This window comes from Nestor notabilis, unplaced genomic scaffold (genome assembly GCF_000696875.1).
Source record: "Nestor notabilis isolate BGI_N333 unplaced genomic scaffold, ASM69687v1 scaffold17679, whole genome shotgun sequence".
NCBI lineage: Eukaryota > Metazoa > Chordata > Aves > Psittaciformes > Psittacidae > Nestor > Nestor notabilis.
The window spans coordinates 28,909-40,975 of NW_009942610.1; the positions used below are offsets into that span (position 1 = coordinate 28,909).

General features: G+C 38.2%; 1 protein-coding gene across 1 annotated transcript in view; it reads left to right on the plus strand.

The window, feature by feature from the left end:
- The window catches only part of NDFIP2 (Nedd4 family interacting protein 2), a gene marked incomplete at its 5' end in the record, with an annotated part of 25,929 nt that extends 22,285 nt beyond the window's left edge, over positions 1–3,644 (plus strand). Inside the window, 2 exons of the mRNA XM_010021487.1 lie at positions 1,122–1,227; positions 3,058–3,644. Coding sequence (XP_010019789.1) covers positions 1,122–1,225 — 104 coding nt within the window. The remainder of the gene's footprint in view (positions 1–1,121; positions 1,228–3,057) is intronic.
- Between the last annotated feature and the right edge of the window lie 8,423 nt (positions 3,645–12,067).

A 12,067-nucleotide genomic window follows, 5' to 3' on the forward strand; every position in this document is an offset into this window, starting at 1 on the left:
AGTACATCAGGTAAGAAAATATCAGTGTAACCAAAGAGACTGATTATTAAGATGCAAGAGAAAAGGATGAAATCTTTTGCTAAATTTGTTAAACTTAAGTTTAGCTTTTCATTTGAACATTGGAATCTTAATACATATGTGTATGTATACATATAATCATATATATGTTCATTAATTGAGGAGAATTGCTCTATAGGCTTATGTTTCCACTGGATGAGGAATTCATATTTCAACCTCCCAGTCTTTGGGAGGATTGTTTTATCTCTCTTGGGTTCTTCCTGGTGTAACTGATGAATGGATTAATCTGAAGTTTACTTAGTGGAGGAAAATGGACCAGAGAGCTGTGTCCACTGTTCAAAAATGTGGTTTTCTAGGTTTGTTCATGTGTCCAGTTAATCTCTGAATTGGTAAAGTGATGGTAACAGCATCATGTTAGTGAGTTCCATTGTTGCAGCTGTAACTTCTGTGTGACTATTCTGTATCATTCCTCTCATCAGAACTGAAATATTCTTCCAAATTAAGTTTAAATATTTAAAAATAATTTTCAATGTGGAGTTGACCAAAAAAATGTAATCATAATGTGTTTAGTAATTTTCTTTGAATTCACTGTTGTTCGTCCTCCTCTTGGACAGGTGCATTTTCCTGATTGGTTAAATCTCAAGCCATAATATACTTAATTTTTTTTGGCTTGTTGCTAGAGCAATCTGTACTGTCTGTTTTGGTTTTATTTTTCTCTCCTCCTTTTTTGACTTGCAAAACATCTTAAACATTTCTAAAGGTATGTTTTGTGGTTTGGGTATTCTTCTAACACGCTTGAATATGCAGCATCCATTCTTTTTTTTCCCTTCTTATTCTTTTGAAGTATTTTCATGAGTCTTTTTAGCAGATGATTCTTGAACCTAGAATGAATTTAAACTTTCTGAAAAGCCTTCCATAAGGCTATATTCTTATGTCAGAAGATAAAAGCAGGAGACTTGCCTGTTGAATTTGTGAATGATGCATAAAGACCTGACTTCACTTTGTATAGTCTAGATTTTTAATAATGACTTAAGTAAGAATAATGTGGGATAGTGTGTACTTAGATTGATATACTTCATTTTGTGGATTTTCTACATTTTCAGGACTTCTCCTGTTCTTTCGAGGCTTTGTTAATTATCTCAAAGTCAGAAATATGTCTGAAAGCATGGCAGCTGCTCACAGAACAAGATTTTTTTTCTTGTACTGAAGGTAAGCAATTTTTAGTGGTAATACTGTCTTTCCCAGGAAAACAAAGAAGAATTAAATACTTAAATAATCAAACTTATGTCACCTAACAGAAGTTGCATGGCTTTTGGACATCTGTCATGAATGTTGTGTATCTTCTACGTGGACTTGGAAATATCTGAATTCTCTTGAAGTCATGGAATTTTAAAGGAAATAGAGCATCCTCCTTGCCTCCAGTCCTCCCTGGAACTAATGTTCAGTAACAAAAGTGAAGAGGCAACTGTTGTTTTTCCTAAGCAAGAAACAGTATCTGCTGCCTGTCAGAATACTGTCCTTTGTCATAACACTGGCTTTAGTAGTCAACCTCTTAGCAAGTTAGGAAGTGCTAATCTGCCTGCATATTAAATCTGATTGACATGGTTCTGAACATGCAAGCAATAGATGAGTTTTTACAGGACTGGATTAAGACAGTCGTGTACAAGTATGATTACTGTGAATGCAACAGTGTGCTTTATATATCCTTCAGGTACCTGACTAATCAGTCTGGCACATATCCACTCAATTTTTTTCTTTTTTTAATACTTTTTATCCTATAGCTGGACGTATTGGACTTCACTGTGTCATTTAAACCAGGATGCTCCATCTGTGTTCAAATAAATTGAAGCCTGGAAATTAGTATTGTAGCATTTACGTTACTCTGCACTCTACTTAAAATGCCGAAATACTGTATTTTGACTTAACTGAGAAGCTGTGTTTGCTGTAATAAAGCAGGTTTTCATGACTTTTCTCCAGTATTGCTCACAGGATTGATATGAAGTAACCAGCAAGACATTATTGAAGCCTGAAAAAAATTTGAGACACTATTTGGCTAGGAAAAAAATACTTCCTTTCATATAAGACAGTGATATTTAAAAACAGCTGATGATAAATATCTATGCTATACTGCATAGTTCTTGATAATGGAAGAAGTCTCTTAATGTAGCTGTAACGTAGTATCTATTTCTAATGTGCTGTTTGGTCAAAATTATTCAGTAAGTTAAAGTTAAATAACTGGGCTTTATAATGCCTTTTAGTAACCAACATAAATTGTCAACTACATGTCAGCATTTCCTTTTTACAGTAGTTACATATTACTCCTTTTCTTCGTAATGTGGTAACCTCTTTAGAATACCAAAATCTGTAGAGACTAGATGGAAAGTATCTGTTAGCTTTCCATAAAGTAAAGCTTAAAAATACTATCTCAAAAATAATTGCTAGGACTGATCGGTATTCGAAAATTGTTGCTTGAAGAGAATGAGAGTATAGGATAATGCGGTGGGGGACTCTGGTCTCCTGCATTTAAAATTCGGCTTTGGGATTAAGCAATGTCTAATTCAGCATTATCTGAAGTTAATGAGTTGTTCTGTCTGAGTTCAGTGTCTTTGAATTTTTTCTTTACCTGTAAGAACCACTGAGATGTATGGGCTGATAAGGTCTGTGTGTCTGTGGAGTGTTTAGAGAGCTGGACACACAAATACTACTTTTTTTGAGGCATCTTTAAGTATTGAAACAAGAAGTTCAGATTAATTGTTATCACACTTACATATCCTTGTTCTCGCATAGGCGGGTAACTTCCTCTCCAGTGACTGTTAGTTTTAATAATTAACAAATATTACCGTTACAGGTACAAAATACTCTCAGGTGTTCTTTTGAAATGATAATAAAACAACGGTTAAGTTCTTGCTTTTTTTTTCTCTGCCATGAGGGGGAAAACAGGCTGCTGCTTTGCTGCTTCTAGGTTTAACATCAGTTAGCAATGCTGCTTCTAGTGAATCGCCACAATGAACTGAAGTGCAGCTCTTTCTTTATCTCTAGACTGCATCGAACAGACATTCCTTTCCTATACCAGTGTGAAACTTCCAGATGATCTGTAACCCTGCGAGTTAATAGGATAGAAGACTACTAAACCAGAAGACAAATTAGTGAAGATACGGCTTCAAAAACAAATGACGGGATGGTTTATGCTCAAATACCAGTTCTGGTCATTCTAGTAAATATTTATGATTACTGCCTTTTGTTTTGGCACATTTGTACATGTGCTTATTAAAAAGTATTGAAGTAAGAACAAGCCATCTGTTAGTATAGTTTAGGTACAGTCAAACTCGGTTAGTCTGTGCTTGTTTTATCTGACAGATTTAAGTGGTAACTTGTTTCACAGCGTATATGTACCACTGCCTTGTTGATCTGAACTTTGAGTACAATGAAATGCATTAAGTGATTCAGATTAACCCATTTAGACAGGGGTATTTTTATATAATTTAGATTCATCTAATGATTGTGTAAAACACTTTCAAGTTTACTAAACCCCAGAATTCCTTGTTGTCACAAACATGTATTCGCTAATATTTTATCAAATTCAAACCAACATGCTGGTTTGCTTAAAATGATACTCCACTTTGAGTCCCCTGTAAATAACTGCATAAATGACTGTTTGAATTGCTTCTTAGGAAATATGTCAAAATATATTTTGTAACAGCATATTCTCTAAATTTTGTTTAATCTTAGAGCTATATACATATTTTTTTGTTAATTGGCTATTAAGGGTATAGTTACTATTAGATGTAATTTTGGAGGTAAAGGCATTGAGTTGTTTGTCTCATCCTAACTTTCCTCATGTGCGTTATTATTAACTGGTTTGGGCTTGAGCCTGAAAGACATTATTCATATGCATGATCCATTAAAATCTTAGAATCGTTTAGGTTGGAAAAGACCTTTAAGATCATCAAGTCCAACCATTAACCTAGCACTGCTTTGCTCATATTACCAGGGCTGGACAGTGTTACATCTTTAGTCCTTGGTCATGCAGTTGGATCCCCATAGGTGCACCTTTGTTCCTGAAACAGAGTATAACACTGGTTCTGTTTAAGAAGTCTTGAGCTTAGTATGAATACAACACCCACCCTGAGGGCTTCTCAAAAGAAAAATCATATAGCTATCTTACAATGCTTGTTTAGAATAAATACTTTGCCATTTCCTAAGAATAAACTAATTTCAATGTAAGGTAATTTTTGAAATAATCTACAAAGAGGTAGGAAAAAAAATCGTTCGTCTTACTTTTAAAGCTCTGGAAGTAGAAAATATGTTGCACCTGTGCTTAAAATTCATTTAAGGTTTACCATTAATTTCTTATAAATATCATCTCTTTAAGGGGTTCTGTCTACTGTTAATGCATGTGTGGTTTCCTTTAAAGTTTGTGAAATTTAGGGTTCTCCTCGAGTAGGAGAATACATCTCTCAGTCCTTTGGACAACTGGAATCTGAATTGCAAAAATATGTTGGCTGTTGGTTGCACCTTTGAGGAAAAAAATTACAAATACTTTCCTCCAGTTTTTCTTTTTATATTAGAACTTTGCCTTTTTATTACTAACTTTAAAAACAGTGAGGTTTATGTTGTTTTAAGCTAGTGCTGTATTCAGGTTTGTATCTATAATGAATGTTTAAAATACACATATGTAAACTGGTCACATTATTCATTTTCTTCATCTTTCAGACATACTGATAGAGACTAAAACTTTAGGGCCACCTCCACTTCCCAGGTTTTTATGGAAAGAATAAAATTAAGCATTATGTTCAATATTGGATTGGGATTTCCTTCTAAACTCATCCATTTATTTCTGTGTTCTTCTGCGTTCATTGTCCATACAAAAAGGGAGCGGATAATAAAACATTGCTTTGTTTTGCTAATTAAGACTTACACTTTTTGGGGTTTTCATACTTCACAATGAAAAATGCATATTGCAATATTGGTGTCAGCATGGAATTCTAGACAAATCACTTGGCACAATAGGTACTAACCAATCCCCTCTATTCTTTTCATCTCATTTTATGCAACCAGCTGTAAGGACATTTCTTTTAATGAGTTGATACAACTGTGTGAGACACGCAGTATTGATTCATTTTCTGTGTTTGCTAATATCAACTACTGCTATTTCCCATCTATGTCAATTTTCCCAAATTAAGTAGCAGTCTTCTGATGAAATTGTTAGCTGCACTGCATTTTACAGAAAGCTTCATACAGGTACATGGTTTCATTGTGTTTTGTTGTTATTTTTCTGGACTGCTACGGAAAACTTCTCATTTGGACAGAAAGAATATGTAGGGTTAAAAACATATGCATGTTATCTAATCCTCTGTAGTTGATGCAGCAGTTTGGTAGCCTGAAATCTCATCAGCCAGAGGAAGGGAATTGGGACACTGTTTTCAAAAGACTGCAATCTATTCCAGATGTGTCAAATGCTGCATATTTTCCTTGCTATTTCCTGTGAGCTTGGTTAGGAGCAGCTGGCTCTGTGGTTTAGAGACACCTGGCCAGCTTTGCTTTGTGTCTTAGCTGGGGGGGGAAGAGGGGGGAAACGGGAAGCTCCAGGATAGCAATGAAGTTGACTGTAAACAGTTTTTTTTATGAATGCAAATAAGGCTTTGAAGTTTGGGGCAAAAACAGTTGAAGAAGGGAGATGGGGAGAGAAACTGCCATATTATTCAAGCAACTGGTATGAACGTAATTTCTTTAGTTTTGTCATCTGCTTTATTGATGTGGGCACCACAGGAAGATGGACATTTTGAATACAATTCAAGTAGCCTGTGACTCTTAATGCGTTTCAAAACTGATCCATTGCTCACACTTCCAGCCGTCTTACGGAGTGGAGGTTGTGACCACAACAAAGCTCTCCACAGCAAAGCTCTCACTTCGCTGTCTTACCTAGAGGACGGATGCAGCCCTCATCCTGCAACACATTTTAACCTAGTTTCAACACCCTGTTCTTTCTGGGTCCACTTCCCTCCCTTTGAATGATGACAGAAGGTGAGGAAAATGGCTTTATTCATATGCTGTCATAACATCAAAAAGCTTTTAATCTTTTTCCGCTTTCTGAAAATGTTTTCCCGTACTACTGCACTTCAGTCTCTCCTGTGTGATTGCTTGCATTGTTCACTTGAACAGAAGGCTCATCTCATAAAATTCCTTGACTTCTGAAGGGAAGGTGAATAATCTGTGGTGTGGAAATAAATATATCTCAATAAGGAAAAATATATTCCTCTAATTATGCTGAAACTTGATTAGCATATGTGCACAGCTACCCAGAAAGAGTAGAGCCCAGTGTATTGTTTATCCTATGTATGTGGTTCTCCACTATCCCAAGACCCTATTTTTTTTCTGATAATTCCCAGGATAGTTTTATCATCTGTCTCTTTACTTAGCATATCCTTGCCACTTCCACGTCCCTTTTCCTTTCTCTGTGCGCTTGGTGTGCATCCCACAAGGACAGGCAGAAGGCTGCCCTACTGCATTTTGGATGCAGTTAAAAAATAAACCACTTGGCAATTTCTAAGTTGCTTTTTTTCCTTCTCTGCAATCATGGTTTATATTTTCATACCTCCCTATTTTACAGGTAACCCAACTTTTTAAAATCTATGACTTTAAGACAACTGAAAAATGCTTAAAATACACCTGCTGTAAGCATTTTGTGTGGAAGTAGAATTAAAACAACAGCAGAATAAGGTTTAGGTATATTTTCCTTTATCTCCTGGAGTGTCTGCGCGATCAACTTGAAGCATTTCTCTTGGTACGTAATTGTTCTTGAAGCATTGCAAACAGCAGCTCTCCAGCTGTTACTCTTTTTCTGTGTGTAAAATGGAAAGGTATATATTAAACAATCTTAAAATGTTTTGGTTCTTTCATCCTGAGGGATGGTTACAGTTATCCCCACGTTTTTGCATCTGTTTTTGTGGTCTTCACTCTTAATTTTTCTTGTGGTCAAAGAAACACTGTGTTTGGGGGGGTATCCTTAGTGTAATATGAGAAGTTGTTCATTGATTCTTCATTATACGTTGCTGCACAGATGCCCATCCTTCTTAATTTTCTAAGTTGGTGTAGTCCCATGACTTCCAAATCCCCTGGTTTCACATGGACAGGCTGCTGCTATAAATTGTTTATTAGTAAAATAACTAGAAAGCATGCTTCGCTTGGATGTGTTCATTAATTGAGGCTTGTAGTTCAATGTAACTGCAGTAGCATTGCTGGTCAGTCCACTTCCACTGCTGCTGTAGGAGTTGAGGAGCTTGCTTCTGGAGCCTGAAGTCTCAGGTGTATTTTTTCCATTAGTGGTGCTTGGGTGTTTGAGCAAAGTCTGCAGGTCTTGCTGGTGGAAGTGTTACTGGAATAAAGCCAGTTTTAATCATCATGTAATTTGTAGCATGAGCACCTGTGGGACCATTGCTTAGCTCTTCTTTGGTCTCTCACTGACTTCTCATTAATGAATTAATTTGACGGTATCTCTTGCAACTTTCACAGAAAGTCTTTGTATGGATTATCATCTTGGAGGATGACAAGCAATTTTTGATGCATTGGATTTACCTCTGTGCCTGTCCGAACAAGGATCTTCGGAAGGCAGCCCTATCAGTTCACTTCTTCATATACACAGACTAGGGGAAATAAATTCTGCAGATTAAATTGATAAGACAAATACTACTATTTCTACTTAAAGTGTGAAACACATCCCACTTAAGCTGTTACTTCGAAAATAGTCTGATACTATGGTTAAGCCAAACCAGGAATTTTTATTGTAAATAATTAGCAGCAGCCAGTTGTAGTGTTACTATACTTTGGATTTTCAAGTGTTTCTATTTTTCCTTTTTTCCTGAGGAGACAAAGTTTTGGGGTTTTGGTTGGTTGGTTGGTTGGTTGTTTTTTTTGTAGGAAACTCACAACACTCATTGCAGTTCTGCTGGTGTTCATCATAACAAGGACATATGTTAAATGCAAAAAACACAGCATAATCCTGTGGTTAAAAAACTTAAAGTGTTATGCATTCAGGAGACTTAAATGTTTCTGAATTCTGACTGAAAGCTGATGTGATGTGTTGGACTTGGCAGGTTACGTATGGCTTGGCCTGATTCCTCTTTCATAAGGATGGTGAGTGTTGCTGCACTGTGTGCCCTGGCTGTGTCACGAGTTCAAGATGAGATTGCTGTGTATTAAGCAGAGATGTGCTGTACTTTCTCTTTCACAGGGGAGGAGTGCTTGGACCTTTAACTCTGGGTTTGCAACACCTGGCATAGTAAATATTTCAGGTGAGATGATGGGAGCACATCTGAGTGCAGTGCTTACCCCTTTCCTCCCAAGTTGACCAGTCACTTTGTCCATCTATGTTATCTGTGAAAAGGGCCCTTAGGTTTTCTTTTCTTCCTGAAGACAACTGGAATAGCAAACTCTTCTCCACTTGGACAGGGAGAAGGAGATCCCAGCTGGGTGTCCAGGAAGGCGCTTGGCCAGCAGCTGATAGCTTAGCTGGCCCCACGGAAATGCCTTTGGCTGTTTCCCTGCCTTGCCAGCAGGGCTGCAGTCTGCAGCCCTGTCTTGGATTACACAATCTGCCTGGCACATAGCAGCCTTCTCAGTTCCTGCAACGCTGAGGTGTGTACATGAATGAAGAAATAGGTATTGTCAACTTTGTATTTTGTCACAAATCTCATGATGCCGGGCAGCTTTCTTACCATTTCACTTAGTGTGGTAGCTACATGAGGTTCAGCTTGCAGTGGAAAAAGGTATGTTCCCTCCCAGCACGCGTTTTAAAATCTCATAGATGGATGTGATGTGTTCATGAACACTTGGTTCTGGTGTTGGGTGGCCCTCTTTATAACTACCTGGTACAAAGCAGTCTCTCAGATTATCGACTGGCTTCTTAGAAATTATGATTTTACTCATAAAATTTGCACTTTTTAAGAGAAACTGCTGCTGACTAGAAGTGTTACCTGTCTAGGAACAGCAACAGCTGTAGGAGGAACACAGACCAGAACACCAATAGTTTTTACTAGTGATGTCTAATACATACTTCAGTGAATTAAAAATTTCAAGTACTGTATTAAATTTTTCATGTTGGGGTGTTTTGGGGTTGTTTTTTTTTGTTTGTTTGGTTTTTTTTTTACTTGCTTCTGACTTTGGTTTGTTACATTTAATTTGTATGGAGTTTTTTTCCTTTGGAGGATGTAGACAGCTAAAAGGTGAACACTGTAGTTCTCAAAGGCTGAGTCATTTAATTTGGTTGCTCTTGGAGGGTCATGCTTCTTTGAACTGTGAACATGAAAATTACTTAGGGAGGTTTCAAAAGTAATAAATTATCAAGAGAAGCTGTGGCTGCGCCATCCCTGGAAGTGTTCAAGGCCAGGTTGGATGGGGCTTTGGGTAACCTGGTGTAGTGGAAGGTGTCCCTGCGCATGGCAGGGGGGGTGGGAACTAGATGGTCTTTAAGGTCCCTTCAACCCAAAACATTCTGTGATTCTATGAACTTAGTAATTCCTGCATGTGCTGCCAGTAAATGTTATCCAAAAACATTCACTTTTGTATGTTTGTTGCTATTTCCCTGTGGCTTTTGTACAGTCTTTCTCATAATTATACTTGGGCTATATAAGTACTATATATAGAATTTGATCTCTGTGGTCCATGTCTATAAAGTGACTTGCTGTATTTTGTGTGCATACATGTTTCTGTTATATCAAGAGAAAAGATGGTGTGTGTTGTTCGGAGTCTTTTATTTGCTTGGGTTTTTTTTTTAATCTATGGAGTTTTGATTTTGGTTTGCTTCAGAAGATTCTGCAGCCCGTTTTCTACTTCTGCATCTCAGCCCTAAACTGTAAATTGCAGTGATAATGGTAATTTTTTAATCTTCATTTATTTAGGGTTTTTTTGTTTGTTTGTTTTTGAAGCCTGTGTTAGTGCTCATGCAGTGTTTAGCGCAGTCCCATTCCCCATCTTTTTTAAAGCTTCTAATTATACAGCATCTGTGTTACAAAAGGGATTAAACAGCTCGTGTGTGATTTAATCCAGATCTGGGGCTTGTGAAATGCATAAAATGCAATCCAGCAGTATTTGTGCTCTTAATTAATACAGAATAGTTTTGCCCTCCAAATGAGAAATACCACACCATTAACTCTCAGCTATCTAGAGGCAGCTTATATCTGCATAATGAATCGGTGAATGCTGCGGGCTGACACCTGCACTGGTCTTGCTTGGCTGCCAGCTCTGTGCTCATCAGTATAGTCACAGCAACGATACTGCTATGAGCTTTGATTTAGGTTTGAGTTTGGAAAAGCTAGCACAAGCACTCTATGTCCCAGATCCTGATCTAGAAAGGCCTTTACAGCTGAACTAGCTACATGCAGAGCTGTCTTTGGTTTCCTAGGCTGTGTCTTTAGTATCTGGACTACTGGGAGATACTGCGCAGAAATTTAGTATAGGGCCAGCTTGGGTCTGAAATGGCTGGCTGCAGCCTGGGTAAAACAAATTTTGTCAGCTTAAACATATACCTGTAGGCCAGTCTGAGCATCATCATCAGCAACATGCTCTTAAACACATCTGGAGTATCCATATTAACTAGATTTTTTTTTTTTCATAATAGTAAGAAATGAGTAGCAGGCTGATGTATATAACATTTAAGTTCTTTTATGAACCCAGTTTTAGCTGTATTGTTTGGGCATACAATAGTTGAAGCTAAGTTCCCGATCTCAAGATTATTTCTATGTTTGGCATAAATGAAAATATCCTTCCCCGAGTATCCCAACTCCTATCTGTGTGCTGTAGCTTTCTTTTGGACCAGTGGTTTACACACTCACGGCAGATTCGGTCATTCAGGTTTGAGGGGACCACAGGAGCTAATCTGGTGCAAGCTCCTGTTCAAAGCAGCGCCAGTGCTGAATTCAGAGGACATTGCTTAAGACTTTGTCAGCTGGGTCTTGAAAACCCCAGAGCATAGCAGTTCCCCGTGCTCCCCAGGCAGCTTGTCCCAGTGCTTCATTGTCCTCATTTGTCATCATCATTGACTGAGCTTTGATGAGGGATGTGCTCAGTGGCTCCTTGCACAGCACCCTGGAGCTCTGAGCTGTCTCTTGACAAGTGAATCCCGGCATGAGGAAGGACGTAACTCAAATCTCTGGGTTACTGGGCAGCCCTAGAAACCGCTCAGCTGTCCAGTGACAAAAGGGAGAAAGCATTTTGAGAGAAAGAGTGAAAAATGCCCACATTTTGAGCACTGAAAAGGATGGTGGGTCTTCCACTATTTCCTGCCAGCTTTTTTAAGCATCTTAGTGCTCAGAGCACTGGATGCTGTGAATTCTCTTGATCATTCCTAAACTTGTCACTTTCACGAGGCCTTTTCCTCCATACGTGACACCTGGGTGTTCTCCTGTGATTCCTATTTCAGACTAACTGCAGGCTTAAATATCTGGATCTCTTGCAGCAGGACTCCTGTAGTCTAATTTAATCTGCCTGAAAGTTGTCGTCTAGTCTAAGATACTCACCAAGGATTACTCTGTAGTCAGATCAAGAGATGCATCTGCAAATGATGCTTTTTTTTTCCACCCAAAGCTATATGTCCAAAATGGAGTCATCTGGATCAGCACTGAAAAGCATTTGGACTGCACCTTAAAGTACCTTTTAAAATACATGCTGTGCAGGTTCTTAAGAAGACAATAGCTTTTGGTCACACTGGAGCTTGCTGGAGAGTTCCTCATTTATAGGAAAATTGCTTTTCTTTCTTTGAAGCTCAATTGAGCAATTTGTCCAAGCTTTCGGAGTTCTCTGGTCTTTGAGGATATCTGTCCTGTGGCTGAGGATACCACAACTTCCAGAAGTTGCCAGTCCCCTGGGTTCCCTCAGGATCCTGCCTTGGCTTTGGCAATAGACTTGAGTCTGTGGTGTTTCAAATGGAATGGTTTGGGCTTTGTGAAATCCTGTTTTCTTAGACTTTGTTTCGTAAGCAAATAAGGATCAGCTGTTTGGCCCCTTCTCATCCAAGGACCGTGGGGACATAACGAAGCAAGTATGCAGATGTCTT